This window comes from Ornithorhynchus anatinus, chromosome 2 (assembly GCF_004115215.2).
Source record: "Ornithorhynchus anatinus isolate Pmale09 chromosome 2, mOrnAna1.pri.v4, whole genome shotgun sequence".
In the NCBI taxonomy this organism is placed as follows: domain Eukaryota; kingdom Metazoa; phylum Chordata; class Mammalia; order Monotremata; family Ornithorhynchidae; genus Ornithorhynchus; species Ornithorhynchus anatinus.
Window position 1 is genome coordinate 50,280,470 of NC_041729.1, and position 17,317 is coordinate 50,297,786.

The 17,317-nt window shown below is 48.9% G+C and overlaps 2 protein-coding genes across 8 annotated transcripts in view; both read left to right on the top strand.

Annotated features, from left to right (window-relative positions):
* The first annotated feature begins 2,669 nt into the window (after nucleotides 1–2,669).
* TNFRSF17 (TNF receptor superfamily member 17) lies at nucleotides 2,670–7,975 on the top strand. Its single transcript, XM_007666026.4, has 3 exons — nucleotides 2,670–2,882; nucleotides 3,294–3,440; nucleotides 7,161–7,975. Exons 1-3 carry the CDS (start codon nucleotides 2,756–2,758, stop codon nucleotides 7,469–7,471), a joined length of 585 nt encoding a protein of 194 aa, XP_007664216.1. The 5' UTR covers nucleotides 2,670–2,755; the 3' UTR covers nucleotides 7,472–7,975.
* A 7,730-nt stretch (nucleotides 7,976–15,705) lies between these two features.
* The window catches only part of SNX29 (sorting nexin 29), a 553,944-nt gene continuing 552,332 nt past the window's right edge, over nucleotides 15,706–17,317 (top strand). For all 7 annotated transcript variants that reach the window (XM_039911120.1, XM_029053042.1, XM_039911121.1 and 4 more), the window contains exon 1: nucleotides 15,706–15,775. In XM_039911120.1, the coding sequence (XP_039767054.1) occupies nucleotides 15,769–15,775 (7 nt within the window). In that variant the 5' untranslated portion in view covers nucleotides 15,706–15,768. The remainder of the gene's footprint in view (nucleotides 15,776–17,317) is intronic.

The following is a 17,317-nucleotide window of genomic DNA, read 5'->3' on the forward strand; positions in this document are numbered from 1 at the left end:
AGTAAGTCGGTGATAGAGGAGCCGAAGCGAGCAGACAGGGCTGTAGTAGGAGATCAGTGAGGTGAGGTAGGAGGGGTCGAGTTGATGGAGTGCTTTAAAGCTAATGCTAGGGAATTTCTGTTTGCTGCAGAGGTGGTTAGGCAACCACTGGAGGTTCTTGAGGAATGGTGAAGTATGGACTGAACAATTCTTTAGAAACATCTTCTATGCAGCAGAGTGAAGAATGGACTGGAGTGGGGAGAGACAGGAGGCAGGGAGGTCAGCAAGGAGGCCGACGCACTAGTCGAGGCGGGATAGGATGAGTGCTTGAATCAGAGTGATGGCAATTGGATGGAGCAATATTATGAAGATAGAATCGACAGGATTTGGTGACATTGAATATGCGTGTGGAATGAAATAGATGAATTGAGGACCCGCCAAGGTTAAGGGCTTGTGAGATAGGGAAGATAATGTAATTGCAGTGATAGGAAAGACAGGTTCTGGTGGGAAAATAAGGAGTTCACTTTTGGACGTATTAAATCTGAGGTGTTGGTGGGACAACCAGGTAGAGATGTCCCGAAGGCAGGAGGAAATGTGAGACTGTAGGGAAGGAGAGAGGTCGGGGCTGGAAAAGTAGATTTGGGAATCATCTGCAAAGAGATGGTCGCTGAAGCCATGGGAGCAGATGCGTTCTCCAAGGGAGTGGGTATGGATGGAGAACAGAAGGAGACCTAGAACTGAACCTTGAGGGATTCCCACTGTCAGACTGTGGGAGGCAGAGGAAGAGCCTGCAAAAGAGACTGAGGAAGAGTGGACAGAGAGATAGGAGGAAAACCAAGAGAGGACAGTGACAGTGAAGCCGAGGTCGAATCAAGTTTCAAGGAGCAGGGAGCGGTCTATAGTGTCGAAGGCAGCTGAGCGGTCTAGGAAGATAGAATAGAGGCTGGCAGATTTGGGGAGAAAAAGTCTTCGGTTGCGGTAGATAGGGCAGTTTTGGGGCAGTGAAGAAGTCAAAGAAGGAGAGAATCAGGAGGGAATCAGTTTCCGCACAGAGAAGGAGAAGTCAGATTGCAGGGGGATCAAGGAGGGAATTGGAGGAGAGGAAGTGGAGAAAGCAGGTGTAAACAACTCTCTCAGGGAGTTTGGAGAAGAATGGTAGGAGGGGTGTGGGGCGATAACTAGAGAGAGCCGTGGGGTCAAGGGAGGGTGTTCTCTTTTAGGATAGGTGCAACGTAAGCCTGTTTGAAAGCAGTCGGGAAGAAGCCACTGGGAAGTGAGCAGCTGAAGATGGCGGCCAAGGATTGGACGACGCTGCAAGCGCACTGTCACTTTACCTCATCTATCTTTCTGAGAAGTCGTGAGACCCAGTGGATGTGGTCAGCTAGTCTGGATTCACGCCTAAACTCTGCCACTCACTGTTTGAGTGAGAACAAGCCATTGAAACTCTCTGTGCCTCAGTTTCTTTATTGCAAAGAAGTCATCTAAAAATCTCCTCTCTGCTTTCTGCAAGGGTGCGTTACCAAGTTTAGCCAGAGAGTAGCAGCTGGCTAAATATGGGGATGAATATGGGAATGTTTGCGTTGGCCACATCTCACCATGTTTTTCCCACCGCTCAGATCCCCCTTCCGTGTGTCTCCCCAATCTATCCGGCATAGGGATTGAAAAAGGGAAAAACTTGTAAATATGGGATATATTTCTATCTATATTTTGGAGGAAAAATGTATGAATGAAAAGAAAATATTCACTGTTATTTACTAAGGAGATGAACTGGCACCTTTTGGAACAAGAACCTTTTTAGCCAACGTAATACAGAACTGACTAAAACACAGTAATCGTCTCTATTCATTACCATTTTTAGTCTCAGAAAGAAAACATTCATTCAATAGTATTTATTGAGCGCTTACTATGTGCAGAGCACTGTACTAAGCGCTTGGAATGTACAATTTGGCAACAGATAGAGACAATCCCTGCCCAGTGACGGGCTCCCGGTCTAAATGAATAAATAGATTTGAAATATGTTCAGGACATCTTGTATAAATGATGCAGGACCTAAGTTACTCATTATAGTAATAATAATAATAATGGAATTTTTTAAGTGCTTACTATGTGCCAAGCACTGGGCCAAGCAGTGGGGTAGATACAACACGATCAGATAATAATTACTATTATGTTATTCATTAAGCACTTACTATTTGCAAGACACTGTACTAAGCGCTGGGCTGGATCCTAGCAAGTCGGGTTGGACAGGGTCCCTGTCCCACGTGGGGCTCAAAGTCTCAGTCGCCATTTTACAGATGAGGGACCTGAGGCCCAGAGAGGTGATGTGACTTGCCCAAGACCACCCAGCAGACATGTGGCAGAGCCGGGATTGGAACCCATGACCTCCTGACTCCCGGGGCTGTGCCCTACCCGCTACGCTACGGAACCTACGTGCCCGCCCGCCTCCCACTGATATCCTTCGGGCACGAGTACTATTTTATTCACCTGCCCGGATCCTCTATAAATAAGAGGTTTCTGTTTCACATGTGACTTACCCAAGATATTTGCCGCCACCCTCCCCTGTTCGCCACACTACTGACCAGATATCTTAGAAACCTGAATTCAAAATCGGTATTCAAATCCTTAGCCACCGAGGGATGTGTCCGGAGGGGAAACCCCTCCTAACAAAGTGTGCCGCCTAGAGTTTTCTTGTTTGAAATGAAGCTGCGGTAGTTACAGCTTATCGGTACGGTTGGGCCAGATTTCCCCCTTTCTGGACTTCCCAGGGTTTTGGACCATGATCCAGATGGTACAGCAATGCTTCAAAAATGAGTATTTCGACAACTTGCTACAAGCTTGCAAACCTTGTCACCTTCGATGTCCTAAGTCACCTCCCTTGGTGTGTCAGAGTTACTGTGCTGCAAGTAAGTGGCCTTTCTGTTGAATTTATTCACTGATGCGAGCTGCGCGTTTTTATAGAGCACTGTGCTTTTCTTGTAATTAAAAAAACCCAAGGAAGGTAGTGAGGCTTACTAACTCAAACCTTGAAAACAAAGGAATGTGAATTCTTCAAAGGCGCTCACAAGTGCTCACTCTTTGGAAATGAATCCCTTTATTAGCCTACTCAACTTTGATAACTAGTTGAAATGAATGCCTTTATTAGCCTAGTCAACTCTAACTAGTTAAGTGACTATTATCGAGGAAACACCACTTGAGATATAAAAAGTTGATGTTAATCAATAAGGGAAGTGTGCTCTTTTGTTGTGTCATTTGTATTATATACGCTTCATGCTCTGCGCATTGTGTTTGTCACATCCCTGACCTTTTCTCTCTAGGTGCGACTGCTTCAGTTAAAATAACAGATGAGATTCTTTGGATTTGTTTGGGGATGGGAGCCGTTTTGTCTTTGACAGTTTTTGTGCTAACATTCTTATTTAAGAAGATGAGTCAAGAGCAAACAAAGGAGGAACTTAAAAATACAGGTATGCGACTTGCTGGTCGATCATTCTGAATTTTTACAAAAGTCTTCTCTGGCCGTTGGCTGCCGTGGGTTTCGACCTGATTAACTCGTATCTACTCCAGTGCTTGGGACAGGGCTTGGCACGAAGTACGCGCTTAACAAGTTCGAGAATTATTAATTATTAGTACCGTCGCGTTTGTGTGGGCCAGTGGTCTTAGGAGATGTATGAATATCCTCTTTCTTCATTCTGACATTGACGGCTGATCTCAAATTCTCTCCCTTCCAAATACTTCCTCACAGCTCCCCCTCCCCTTAATTGTTATGTCGAGACCCATCAGCCTTTCCCAGAAACGTTTTATTCTTTGTCCAAAGTCACAGGGTGGGCTAAAGACCACTTTACCACAATTGCTCGTCTTGTCCGGCTCTACCAGGAAATATATGCTTCGCAGCACTTGTGGCGTGTTTTAAATACGCCTCGGAAAGTCCTCTTACCTGCATTAAATTGCTTGCAGCTTCTCTGAGGGATGGAGAATGCTCAAACCAATTCTTCCAGGTGTTAAATATTTATATTTAAGGGAAGAGGAGCACTGAAGGTCATCATTTAGATTTCTTCAGAATTTTTTGGAAATTACCTCCCTTCTGCTCCCCGTTCTGTCAATATGTGGCTGAGTCAGGACTCATATTGGGTTACTATCCTTGTACCCTGCGGCTTCCCCTATCTGTAATTTAATTTATTATCCTCTCCCCTTCTAGACTGTAAGCTCCCTGAAGTAGGGCAAAATGTCAGCCAACTCTATTGTATTCTCCCAAGAGCTGAAATACAGTTCTTTGCATACAGTAAGCACTTTATAAATATCATTGTTTGATTGATGGGTTGGTTCTGAAAACAGTTCTGTTTCTCCTTTCCTTTGCCTTCCTGGCACCTCAAAGTCAGTTCCTTTTTTTCTGAAACAAAATTGCCATGGAGTTTAAGAGGCCTCCCCTAAAATGTGATTTTTCAAAACGGAAAAAGAATTCATACTTCCATTCTCTTCTGCCCACACCACTAAGTGATTCCCATTGGTCACCTTTCTCTTGACCCACCTTTTTGTTTTTTTCCACTTACATCTTCTGTCCTTAGTTTTTTACTCCCAATGATTTACAGTTGTAAACGAAGGAGGCAAATGGCATCCTGACAGGAAGAGGCATTTACAGAGAGATGAATAGAGAGAGATGTGGAGAGAGAGACGGCACTGACATTGGGAAGGGGGAAAAGCAAAAGAAGAACGCATATCTGCTTAAAGCTTTTCAGCACTTTCAATCATCAGCTTGACCCCCATTTTAGCCTTCTGAGGAAAGAAAATGGGAGATGAGAAAAGGGAAGGATTGAAGTGACTTCGGCTGACGGAGTGTTTGCGAGCAGTCCCTTTCCTAACCTCCTCATTTTGGTTTGGCAAAATTGATCAATCAGTTAATCGATCGTATTTATTAAGCGCTTACTGTATAAAGAGTACTGTGCTAAGAGCTTGGGAGTGTACAACAAGACACTATAATAGACACATTCCCAGCCCACAACGAGTTTACAGTCTAGAGGGGGAGACAGATATTAATATAAATAAATTGCAGATAGGTACGTAAGTGCTGTGGGGCTGGGGGGTGGGGAGGTGAATAAAGGAGCAAATCAGGGCGATGCAGAAGGGAGTGGGAGAAGAGGAAATGAGGGTTTAGTGGGTGAAGACCTTTGCAGAAATGCTGGACAGTGCTTCCTTTTGTTTTCCTATTGTTAGCATGCACCTTGAAATGTAATCAGGTGGGAGAGGGCAGGTGCTCCCTTTAGAAGTGTAATAACAATAATAATAATAACAATAATATTCCTCTGCTCATACTTCATTTTCATATTTTTTTGCATGACATGAGATCTGAGGAACTGGTGAACATGGTTCTTTGTGTGGTTTTGAAAGATGGAGTGGTTCCGCAGGAGAAGGTTCATGACTAATAATAATAATAATAATAATAATAACGGGATTTGTTAAACGCTTACTATGTGCCGAGCACCCTTCTAAGCGCTGGTAGCAGTGAGGATATTGTCCTTCAAATTATAGGTGGTTCTGGGCTGTCCTATCAATCAATCACATTTACTAGGTGCTTATTATGTGCAAAGCACTGTACTAAGAGCTTGGGAGAGTGCAATAGAATAGAATTAGCAGACATGTTCTCTGCCCATAATGATCTTAGAGACTAAAGGAGGAGACAGACCTTAATATAAATGATTTATAATATATCTAATTTAAAGATATATATATATATATGAAGTATATATATATATAAAAGTGCTGTGGGGTTGAGAGTGGGGCGAATATCAAATACCCAAAGGTCACCCAATGAAGACTTTTCTCACTTTCTTTTTATGGTACTTATTACTTATCCAGTGCTTACTCTGTGGCAACTGTACGAAGCACTGGGGTAGATACGGGGTGGGTTATCCCTGTCCCGGTCCCTGTCCCACCTGGGGCTCACAGTCCAAGTTGGAAGGAGGGAGATTTAATCTCTGTTTCACAGAGGACGGTGACTGAGGAACCGAAAAGTCGAGCGACTTGCCCCACGTCACACAGCAGACAAGTGGAGGAGGTAGGGTTAGAACCCAGGTCCTCGGACTCCCAGGTCCCTGCTCTTTCCAGTAGGCCACGCTGCTTCCCTCTATTATAGTATCAATCAGTCAGTCGATGAATGGAATTTATTGAGTGTTCACGGCGTGCAGAGTACCGAGTACAGTACGACAGAGTCGATAGACACGTTCCCTGGCCGCAAGGACTAAGAGGGTAGAGGGGGAACCAGAAGTTAAAAATAAATCTCCGATATGTACATAGCTGCTGTGGGGCTGAGGGTTCACTGAGTGCTTATTGTGTGCAGAACTTGGGAGAGTACACTCTAACAATGTAATAGACATCTTCCTCGCCCACAGTGAGCTTTACCATCTGGAGAGACCGATGTCAATATAAATATACATTCAGAATAGCTTATTTAAAATCCACCGATTAAAAACACCCGAACCATCTGAAAATGAGAAGTGGGGCAACTTTCTCCCCAGTCCCGAGAAAAGTAAGATGGCTTTGAAATGTTGTGGCATGTGGAAATTCCCCCTCTGCTTTGTTGGAGCCCAATGATGAAAGCATTAGATCCAAGCTTAGATCCTCAGAGCCTCTGGGGCATAATCTGGAGGCCTCCCGGCTGTGTAGTGTTCACGAGTTTAGGTAGATCCATCGGTCATTCGGTGGAATTTATTGAACGCTTAGCATTACAAATAAAAATGGTATTTGTTAAGCACTAACTATGTGCCGGACACTGTACTAAGTGCTTACTGTGTACAGCACACTGTGCTCGGGAGAGTATAATACAAGAGAGTCGCTATTACTACAAATGATAATAGTCTGTGGTATTTGTTAAGGGCTTACTATGTACCAGGCACTGTATTAAGCACTGGGGTAGATACTAAGGCGATCGGTTTGGACTCAGTCCCCGTCCCCCGGGCGTCGTGGTCTTAATCCCCGTTTTACAGATGAGGTAAAACTGAGGCCCAGAGAAGAGACTTGTCCAAGGTCTCACAGCAGACCCGGGATTAGAACCCAGGTCCTTCCGTGTCCCGAGGCCCCGGGCTCGATCCACTAGGCCACGCTGCTTCTCTAGACGTGATCCTTTGGCCACCGGGGCGTACGGTCTAGAGGGGAGGAGAGACAGTGCAAAATTACACTCTTCTGTGTCTTAGGGGAATCAGGTGTCGAGTCCCAAGATCCAGCTAAGGCTGCCGTCCCGAACGGCGCAAAGGAGGACGAAGCCAGTGTCCCTCTCCGGGCGGGAACAGCCACGAAGGTGACGGTCGAAGAGTGTACCTGCGAAGAATGCAACTCGGGGAACCCGAAGGAGGCCTCCCAAACTTCGTTCCCGCTCCCGGCCACACAGGAAGGGGCAACCGTCCTTGTCACCACGAAAACAAATGACTGTTACAAGGGTGGGCCGGGGCCTGGGAGTGACACCTTCTCCGGGATATGGGAATCGGCTTTACTCCATCATCAGTGAGCCTGACGGGGCCCGCCCTCCTCACTCCAGTCGTCTGCTGTCGGTGAAGGGGAGACTCGCCGCATCTGTTCTCTTCAGAAAAAATTCCCGTTGGTTATCGTCGATAGAATAGTTCTGTTTTTCATTTTGGAAACTCCTTCTCGCTCGATACACTTCTGCGCCTTACCGCTGGCAGCCGATTAAGAAAACCAGCTTTCTTTCACTCTTATTAAACTCTGTACTGACCGAACACTGCGATGTGTAAATCCCATAGTCTGCAGTACTTCCAGATTTGCATGTGTACTTTACCGATCACTCATTCACCCCGAAACTCACACGGGGACAGGCTCAAAGCCGATTAGTTTTCTTCATCATTAAGACGAGATGCGCTAGCGGCCCGAGGTGGCCTGTGAGGAGGAGGAACACAGCTGAGATTTGGATTCAGCAGTGTTTGGCAAATTTTAGGAGGGTTATATCAATCAATCAATCAATCAATCAATCAGGAGTATCCATCGAGTGCTTACTCTGGGCAGAGTACTGTATTATCCACTTGCTATATTGTATACATTATTATTAATACTACGACCACTACTGAAAATAACTGTGCTATTTGCTAGGCGCTTACTATGGGCTCTTTACTAAGCGCTGGGATGGATGGCAAGCAAATCCCCGGGATGGATACAGTCCCCGTCTTGTCAGCTGTGGGACTGTGGGCAAGTCACTTAGCTTCTCCGTGCCTCATTTACCTCATCTGTAAAATGGGGATTAAGACTGGGAGCCTCACGAGGGACAACCCGATTACCCTATTACTACCCTAGCGCTTAGAACAGTGCTCTGCACATAGTAAGCGCTTAACAAATGCCAACATTATTATAGGGCTCCCGGTCTCATTCTCCAATTTACAGACGAAGTAACCGAGGCAGAGAAAAGTGAAACGACTCGCCCAAGGTCACACAGCAGACAGTCGGCGGGGCCGGGATTAGAACCCAGGTCCTTCTGACTGCCGGGCCTGGACTCTAGCCCCTCCTCCATGAAGTCTGTCACAGTTGAACGCGCTTTAGATTGGAAGCTTGATGTGGGCAGGGAATGCGTCTGCCAGCTCTGTTATATTATAGTCTCCCAGGCTCAGTCCAACGGTCTGCGAACGGTAAGCGCTCGATGAATACCACCGATCGGTTGATCGATGTGCTGCCCCTTCGGGGTAGGTCGCCCCCTTTACTTGCGATAGCGGTTGTGAGAATCAAAGGGAAGAAATGCCTTCTCTGGGGCCAGCGGCTTAATTTCCATTCCCCTGACCAGCGGATCGTTAAAAATGAAGAGATCGTCGTTCGTTCCCTCCTTGGGAACGCCGAGAGAAATGGAAATTATTTACTATGGGAACTCTGACTGTTTTACCATCAAGTTATTTGCATGACTCAGTGATCTGAGTGTGTTCCTTACACATTCCCTCTCACTTCTACCCGTGCTATTCTCATATCTCTTTCAGCACGACATCACAAGTTCTTGCTATTGATATTTTCGTCGGCGCTGCCTCTCATGAAATTCTGAAATACGTTTGACTTCTTCCCGCCAGGAGCCTGGAACAGTTTTAAAATCACTGTCGCACCTCCATCACGAGATTCCCCATCTGAGTAAATAAAAGGCCTTCCATGCTTACTTGTGTGACTTTTGTAAAACGTCAGTTATTTATGATGGGAAGTAGATTGGATGTTTCCGGGCAGGGGCTGTGCTGCTGCTGCTTCCGAAAAAGGTGAGGAAATCTGAGGTCTCCGTCCCGCACTCAGAATATCATTTCTCTTAGAGTTGATAACGTGAACGGAAACTATAACGATAATGAACTTTATCAAGTCCTGGCAATGTGCCGAGAACCGGATCGAGCGCTTGAGTAGGTACGAGCTAATCAGGGCTCACAGTCTAAGAGGGATGGAGATCAGGTATTTAATCCCCATTTTACAGACGAGGAGACTCGAGCGCCCAAAAGTCACGTGGCTTGCCCAACGTCACACAACAGGCAAGAGGCAGTGTTGGGATTAGAACCCGGCTCTCCTGACTCCCAGGCCGGTTCCCTTTCTACTAATGTACACTGCATTTTTCTCCTCACCTGCCTATACTGATTAAGTAGCCACGATTTTTTTTTTAAATGGCTTTTGTTAAGCGCTTACTATGTATCGTGCCCTGTTTTAAGCACTGGGGTAGATTCAAATGAATCCGGCTGAGCGCAGCTCCCGTCCCACATGGGACTCGCAGTCTAAATAGGAGGGAGTAGGATCGAATCCCCATTTTACAGTGGAGACAACTGAGGCCCAGAGAAGTGAAGTGACCCGCGACCGACCCAGGGTCGCCCAGCAAACAATTGGCAGGGTCGGGATTATAACCGGGCCCGGGTTCTCTCCACGAGGCCACGCCGCTTCCCGCCTTGCGAGAGAGCAATCGTGGACCCGTGCGTTCTGAGCCCCAATCTGAGTTTAGATGAATGGGGCAGGAGAATTAAGAGGGCCAGGGACGTCCTCTAAAGCCGGAGGAGGGCAGGGAAGCTGGGTGAGTTCCTGCCTTGGTGCCGGCCTGTAGGATCGGGTGCCAGCCCCGCTCCTTCCCTCCCGAGGGCTCTGCCACCCAGAAGAACCTCAGGAATTCCGGCGGAATTAAGCTCTGGAATGAGGACGAGCCCTTTTTCTCCCCCCAATTTCCTCCCCTCCCTACCCCGGGGTAAGGAATTTATGGCACCGGAGGCTCCTCTGACCCCTGGACAACGTTTCCCCATCTACTTCTTGAATTTGTGTAGCGTTTTTCAATCTTTCCAGAGAGCCGTCCCATCGTTTTTGGCGTTCTGTCCTCACAGGGTACCCCGTCAAATTCATTCATTCATTCAGTCGTATTTATTGAGCGCTTACTGTGTGCGGAGCACTGGACTAAGCCCTCAGAATGAACCATCCCCACCTCCACAGCAAGCTTTCCCTCATCCACCTCCAACCCCCTGAATCGCATCGTCCCTTCAGCCACCTCGAGTACTTAAAAACTTATTTACTCCCTGCTTAGCCCCCATGTATACTATTATTATTGAATCTGTTAAGTGCTTTCTACGTGTTAAGCGCTGTTCTAAGCGCTGGGGTAGAGACAAGTTAATCAGTTTGGACACTATCCCGCCTGCTCACAGTCTAAATAGGAGGACGGCTAATAATAATAACGATAATAATGATGACGGTCTTTGTGAAGCGCTTACTATGTGCCAGGCACTGTGCTAAGCGCCGGGGTAGATACAGGCAAACTGGGTTGGACACAGTCCCTGTCCCAGGCGGGGCTCGCCGTCGCAATCCCCATTTTACAGATGAGGTACCCGAGGCTCGGGGAGGTGAAGCGACATGCCCGAGGTCACACAGCAGACCCGTGGCAGAGTCAGAATTAGAACCCTTGACCTTCTGACTCCCAGGCCCGGGCTCGAGCCATCAAGCCACGCCGCTTCTCCGACTGGGCCTCGACTCCCCATTTTACAGATGAGGAGACTGATTGGTTAAGTGACTTGCTCAAGGTTCCCCAGCAGACAAGTGGTGGAGGAGGAATTAGAACCCAGATCTTCTGACTCCCAGGCCCGTAATCTTTCCACTAAGCCATACTGCTCCTCGATATACACCTCGTCTACAGTTGTAAATATTTTTATGTTTTGTCTCCCCACATTGGGGATTCATTCATTGATTCATTCATTCATTCATTGATTCATTGATTCATTGATTCATTGATTCATTGATTCATTGATTCATTCATTCATTCATTCATTCATTCATTCATTCATTCATTCATTCATTCATTCATTCATTCATTCCTATTCAGAGAAACAGCGTGGCTCGGTGGAAAGAAGCCGGGCTGGGGAGTCAGAGATCATGGGTTCAAATCCTGCCTCCGCCACTTGTCAGCTGTGTGACCGTGGGCAAGTCACTTCACTTCTCTGAGGCACAGAGAAGTGAAGTGACTTGCCCACGGTCACACAGCTGCCAAGTGGCGGAGCGGGGATTCGAACCCATGACCTCTGACTTTGAATGAATACAACAACCGAGTCCTCCTTAGGCAGGTAGGGAGGAAAGGCAGCTGTTGTTTCCCCATCTTACAGATGGACAAACTGAGGCCCAGAGAGACTCAGGACTTCACCCAAAGTCACCCAAAGCTGGCCAGCAGCATCGCGGGGGACAGAGAAGCAGCATGACCTAGGGGAGAGGGCACGGGTCCGGGAGCCAGGGGAGCCGGGTTCGAAATCCAGCTCTGCCAACTGCCCTCTGCGTGACCCTGGGCGGGTCACTCCGCTGCCCTGCGCCTCGGCTTCCTCAACCGTAAAATGGGGACTCGATGGCCGTTCCCCCGCCTACTAAGACCGTGAGTCCCCCGGGGGAAAGGGACCGTGTCCCACCTAAATAACTTGTATCTATCCCAGCGTTTAGAACAGTGCTTGACACTAAGTAAGTGCTCCCCCAAATGCCAAAGTACTAACAAGTGCCATAAGAATAGACTCCTTCTCTCTCAGAGTCATACTCTTCCCCTAACCCGCAATATCAATCGATCGATCAATCAGTGACATTTAATGAGCTCTTACTGTGTGCAGAGCAGTCAGTCAATCATATTTATTGAGTGCTTACTGTGTGCCGAACGCTGTACTCGGCGATAGACACATTCCCTGCCCACAAGGAGCTTACAGTCTAGAGCACTGTACTAAGCGCTTGGGAGCGTACAATACGACAGAACTGAAGCGGTGTGGCCCGGTGCGGAGAGCACAGACCCGGAAGTCAGAGGACGTGAGTTCTAATCTCGACCCCACCACGTCTGCTGTGTGACCTTGGGCAGGTCACTTCCCTTCCTCTGTGCCTCGGTTCCCTCATCCGGAAAATGGGGGTTAAGACAGTGAACCCCATGTGGGCCAGGGACTGTGTTGGAACTTATTTCCTCGCATCGACCACAGTGTTTACAACAATGCTTGGCACATAAAAATAAGAATAATCCCCTCCCCCTTTAGACTGTGAGCTTTTTGTGGGCAGGAAATGTCACCGTTTATTTGTTGTACCGTACTTTCCCAAGTACTGAGAACAGTGCTCTGCACACGGTAAGCGCTTAATAAATATGATTGAAATAAATGAATGAATGAATAATAATGGTGCTTGTTAAGCACTTACTATGTGCCGAACACTGTTCTAAGTGCTGCAGTGGATCCGAATTAATCAGGTTGGACACAGTCCCTGTCCCACACGGGGCTCCCAGTCTTCATCTCCATTTTACAGAGGAGGGAACTGAGGCCCAGAGAAGAGAAGTGACTTGCCCACAGTCACACAGCTGACAAGGGGCGGAGTAGGGATTCGAACCCATGACCTCTGACTCCCAAGCCTGGGCTTTCGCCACTAAGCCCGGCCGGGTCCTCCTGACTCTGAGACTTGTGCTGAGTTCTAAGCCAGGCTGCTTAGTAAGTATTTAGTACTTAGTAAGCACTTACCAAATACCACAATTATTATTATTAAGAGCCCGGGCTTGGGAGACAGAGGTCCTGGGTTCTAATTTCGGCTCCGCCACTTGTCGGCTAGGTGACATTGGGCCATTCACTTCACTTTTCTGTGCCTCGGTTATTTCATTTGTAAAATGGGGATGAAGACTGTGAGTCCCACGTGGGACAACCTGATTACCCTGTATCTCCCCCAGCGCTTAGAACAGTGCTTGGCACCTAGTAAGCGCTTGGTCTAGTGGCAACAGCACAGGCTTGGGAGTCAGAGGTCATCGGTTCTAATTCCGATTCCGCCACTTGTCAGCTGTGTGACTGTGGGCAAGTCACTTTACTTCCTTTGCCTCAGTTCCCTCATCTGTAAAATGGGGATTGAGACCGTGAGCCTCACGCGGGACAACCTGATCACCCTGTATCTACCCCATCGCTCAGAACAGTGCTTGGCACACAGTAAGCGCTTAACAAATACCAACACTTTTACTAATATTGTTATTATTCTTGGTGGCTCAGTTACCTCATCTGTAAAATGGGGATGGAGACTGTGAGCCCCAGGTGGGACAACCCGATGACCTCGTATCTACCCCAGCGCTTAGAACAGGGTTCGGCACATAGTAAGCGCTTAAGAAATGCCATCGTAATCATTATTATTATTCTCGGTGGTTCAATCCTCTCATCTGTAAAATGGGGATTGAGTCTGTGCGCCTCACGGGGGACAACCTGATGACCTTGTATCTGCACACAGTGTGTATGTATGTACATATTTTTTATTCTATTTATTTTATTAATGATGTCTATAATTCTATTTATTTATATTGATGCCACTGATGCCTGTTTGTTTGTTTTGTTGCCTGTCTCCCCCTTCTAGACTGTGAGCCCGTTGTTGGGTAAGGATCGTCTCTGTTGCCCAATTGTACTTTCAAAGCGCTTAGTACAGCGCTCTGCACACAGTAAGCGCTCAAATACAATTGAATGGATGAATGCCCGCGGTGACCTGGGGCAAGTCACTTCCCACACTTCTCTGGGCCTCCATTCCCTCATCTGTAAAATGGGGATGAAGATTCTGAGCCCTCTGTGGGACAGGGACGGTGGCCAACCTGACTACCTTGTATCTACCCCAGCGCTTAGAACAGGGCTCGGCACATAACGAGTGCTTAACAGATGCCATCATTATCATTATTATTATTATTGTCTGTGGCTCCATCATGTTCCCTTATCTGTAAAATGGGGATGGAGCCTGTGAGCCCCACGGGGGACAACCTGATGACCCTGTATCTACCCCAGCGCTTACAACAGTGTTCTGCACATCGTAAGTGCTTAACAAATGCCAACATTATCATTATTATTATTATTGTCTGTGGCTCAGTTCCCTCAACAGTAAAATGAGGATGGAACCTGTGACCCCCACGGGGGACAACCCCATGACCTTGTATCTCCCCCAGGGCTTAGAACAGGGCTTGGCACATAGTAAGTGCTTAACAAACGCATCATCATCATCAATGTTGGTATTTGTTAAGCGCTTACTCTGTGCAGAGCACTGTTCTAAGCACTGGGGTAGATACAGGGTAATCAGGTTGTCCCACGTGAGGCTCACAGTTAATCCCTATTTTACAGATGAGGTAACTGAGGCACAGAGAAGTGAAGTGACTTGCTCACGGTCACCCAGCTGACAAGTGGCAGAGCCGGGGTTTGAACCCATGACCTCTGACTCCGAAGCCCAGGCTCTTTCCACTGAGCCACGCTGCTTCTCTATTATTATTTTTATTGTCTGTGTGTCAGTCCCCTCATCAGTAAAATGGGGATGGAGCCTGTGAGCCCCACGGGGGACAACCTGACCACCTTGTATCTCCCCCAGTGCTTAGAACAGGGCTGGGCACACAGTCAGCGCTTAACAAATGCCAATATTATTATTTTTATTCTTGTCTGTGTGTCAGTCCCCTCATCAGCAAAATGGGGATGGAGCCTGTGAGCCCCACGGGGGGACAACCTGACCACCTTGTATCTCCCCCAGTGCTTAGAACAGGGCTGGGCACACAGTCAGCGCTTAACAAATGCCAATATTATTGTTTTTATTGTCGTCTGTGTGTCAGTTCCCTCATCGGTAAGACGGGGATGGAGCCTGTGAGCCCCACGGGGGACAACCCCATGACCTCGTATGTCCCCCAGCGCTTAGAAGAGGGTCTGTCCCATAGCCCAGGCTTAGCAGCCCACGGTTGGGCAGGGACGGTCCCTCTCTGTTGCCTAATTGTTCTTTGCCGGCGCTCAGTGCAGTGTTCCGCACCCGCTCGCTATTTAATATAAGTACGCCCGAAGGCCTACCAGGGATATCATGATGAACTAATACTATCGGGGACGATGCTAATGGTGGCTGGGGTGAGCACGAGGCCGGCGGCCCTGCCTTTTCCCGCCTTCCGGCCCTGCCGCGCGCCCGCCCGCCACGGGCTTCGGGGGGAGGGGGGGGGGGGGGGGCGCGGGCGCGCGCCCGGCACGTGCCTGGGGAGAGAGCACGTGCCTGGGGAGAGCGGGCGCGCGCGCCCCGCCCGTCGCGCGCCCCTCCCGTCACGCGCTCCGCCCGCCGCGCCGGCGCGGGGCGGGTCCGGCGAGAGGCCCCGCCCCCTTATGGGCGGGGCCGGGCGGGGATAGGCGGAGGCGGAAAGGGGGCGGGGCCCGGAGGGGGGCGGGGCCTCCTCGGCTTCCGTATTTCCCTTCTGGGCGGGGGGAGGGGGAGGAGGGGGTGGGGGAGGGGCGGCTTTGGTGGCCGCCTGGGCCCGCGGGGGGGGGGGGGGGGGGGGGCGTCTCGGCTATCTCTCGCGCGGCTGTCTCTGGGTCCGGTGTCTCTGGCGGCGGCACCATGAGCGGTGAGTGGCGGCGGCTGCAGCGGGGTCGGGACCCCCTGCCTCCTCCTCCTCCTCCTCCTCCCCCCCCCCCCCCCCGCATCGTCATCGCCAGCTCACACTCTCTGTCTCTCTCTGTCTCTGTGCCTGGGCGTGTCTCTGTGCAAGTGTGTCTCTCTGTCTCTGCATGTGTGTCTCTCTGTCTCTGGGCATCTCTGTCTCTGGATGTGTGTCGCGCTCCGTCTCTGTGCATCGCCGTCTCTGTGCATGTGTGTGTCTCTGTGCATCTCTGTCTCTGGATGTCTCTCTGTCTCTGTGCATCTCTGTCTCCGTGCATGTGTGTCTGTCTGTCTCTGCGCATGTGTGTGTCTCTGTGCATCTCTGTCTCTGGATGTCTCTCTGTCTCTGTGCATCTCTGTCTCTGTGCATGTGTGTCTGTCTGTCTCTGCCTGTCTCTGTGCATGTGTGTGTCTCTGTCTCTGTGCATCTCTGTCTCTGCATGTGTGTCTCTCTGTCTCTGTGCATCTCTGTCTCCGTGCATGCGTGTCTCTCTGTCTCTGGGCATCTCTGTCTCTGGATGTGTGTTTCTCTGTCTCTGCCTGGCTCCGTGTATCTCTGTCTCTGGATGTGTGTCTCTCTGTCTCTGGATGTACGTCTCTGTGCATGTGTGTCTCTGCGCATCTCTGTCTCTGGATGTATGTCTCTGTGCATGTGTGTCTCTGTGCATCTCTCTGTCTTTGTGGGTCTCTGTCTCTGTATGTGGGCCTCTGTCTCTGTGCATCTCTCTGTCTCTGGATGTGTGTCTCTCTGTCTCTGGATGTATGTCTCTGTGTATGTGTGTCTCTGTCTCTGTGCATGTATGTCTCTGTCTCTGTGTATGTGTGTCTCTGTGTCTCTGTGTCTGGATGTGTATTTCTGTCTCTGTCTCTGGATATGTCTCTGTCTCTGGATATGTCTCTGTGTGTCTCTGTGTATGTGGGCCTCTCTGTCTCTGGTTGTGTCTCTGGATGTGTATGTGGGTCTCTGGCCCTATATATGGGTCTACGTCTCTGTGCATGTGTGTCTCTGGCTGTGGATGCGGGTCTCTGTCTCTGGACCTATGTCTCTGTGTGTCTCTGGATGTGTGTCTCTGTCTCTGTACCTGTGTCTCTCTTTGTGTGTGTGTCTCTGTATGTGTCTGTCTCTATGTCTCTGTCCGTGTGTGTCTCTCTGTGCCTGTATATGTCTCTCTGTGTGTCTCTGTCTTTGTGTATGTGCCTGTATATGTCTCTCTCTGTACGTGTGTCTCTGTGCTGTGTGTGTCTTTCTGTCTCTGTGTGTGTGTCTCTCTGTCTCTGCGTGTCTCTTTGTCTCTGTCTCTGTGTGTTTCCTCTGTCTCTGTCTCTGTGTGTCTCTCTCTGTCTTTGTCTCTGCGTGTCTCTTCTGTCTCTGCGTGTCTCTTCTGTCTCTGCGTGTCTCTTCTGTCTCTGTCTCTGTGTGTTTCCTCTGACCCTGTCTCTGCGTGTCTCTGTCTCTGTGTGTCTCTCTTTGTCTCTGCCTGTGTGTGTTTCTCTGTCCCTGCCTCGG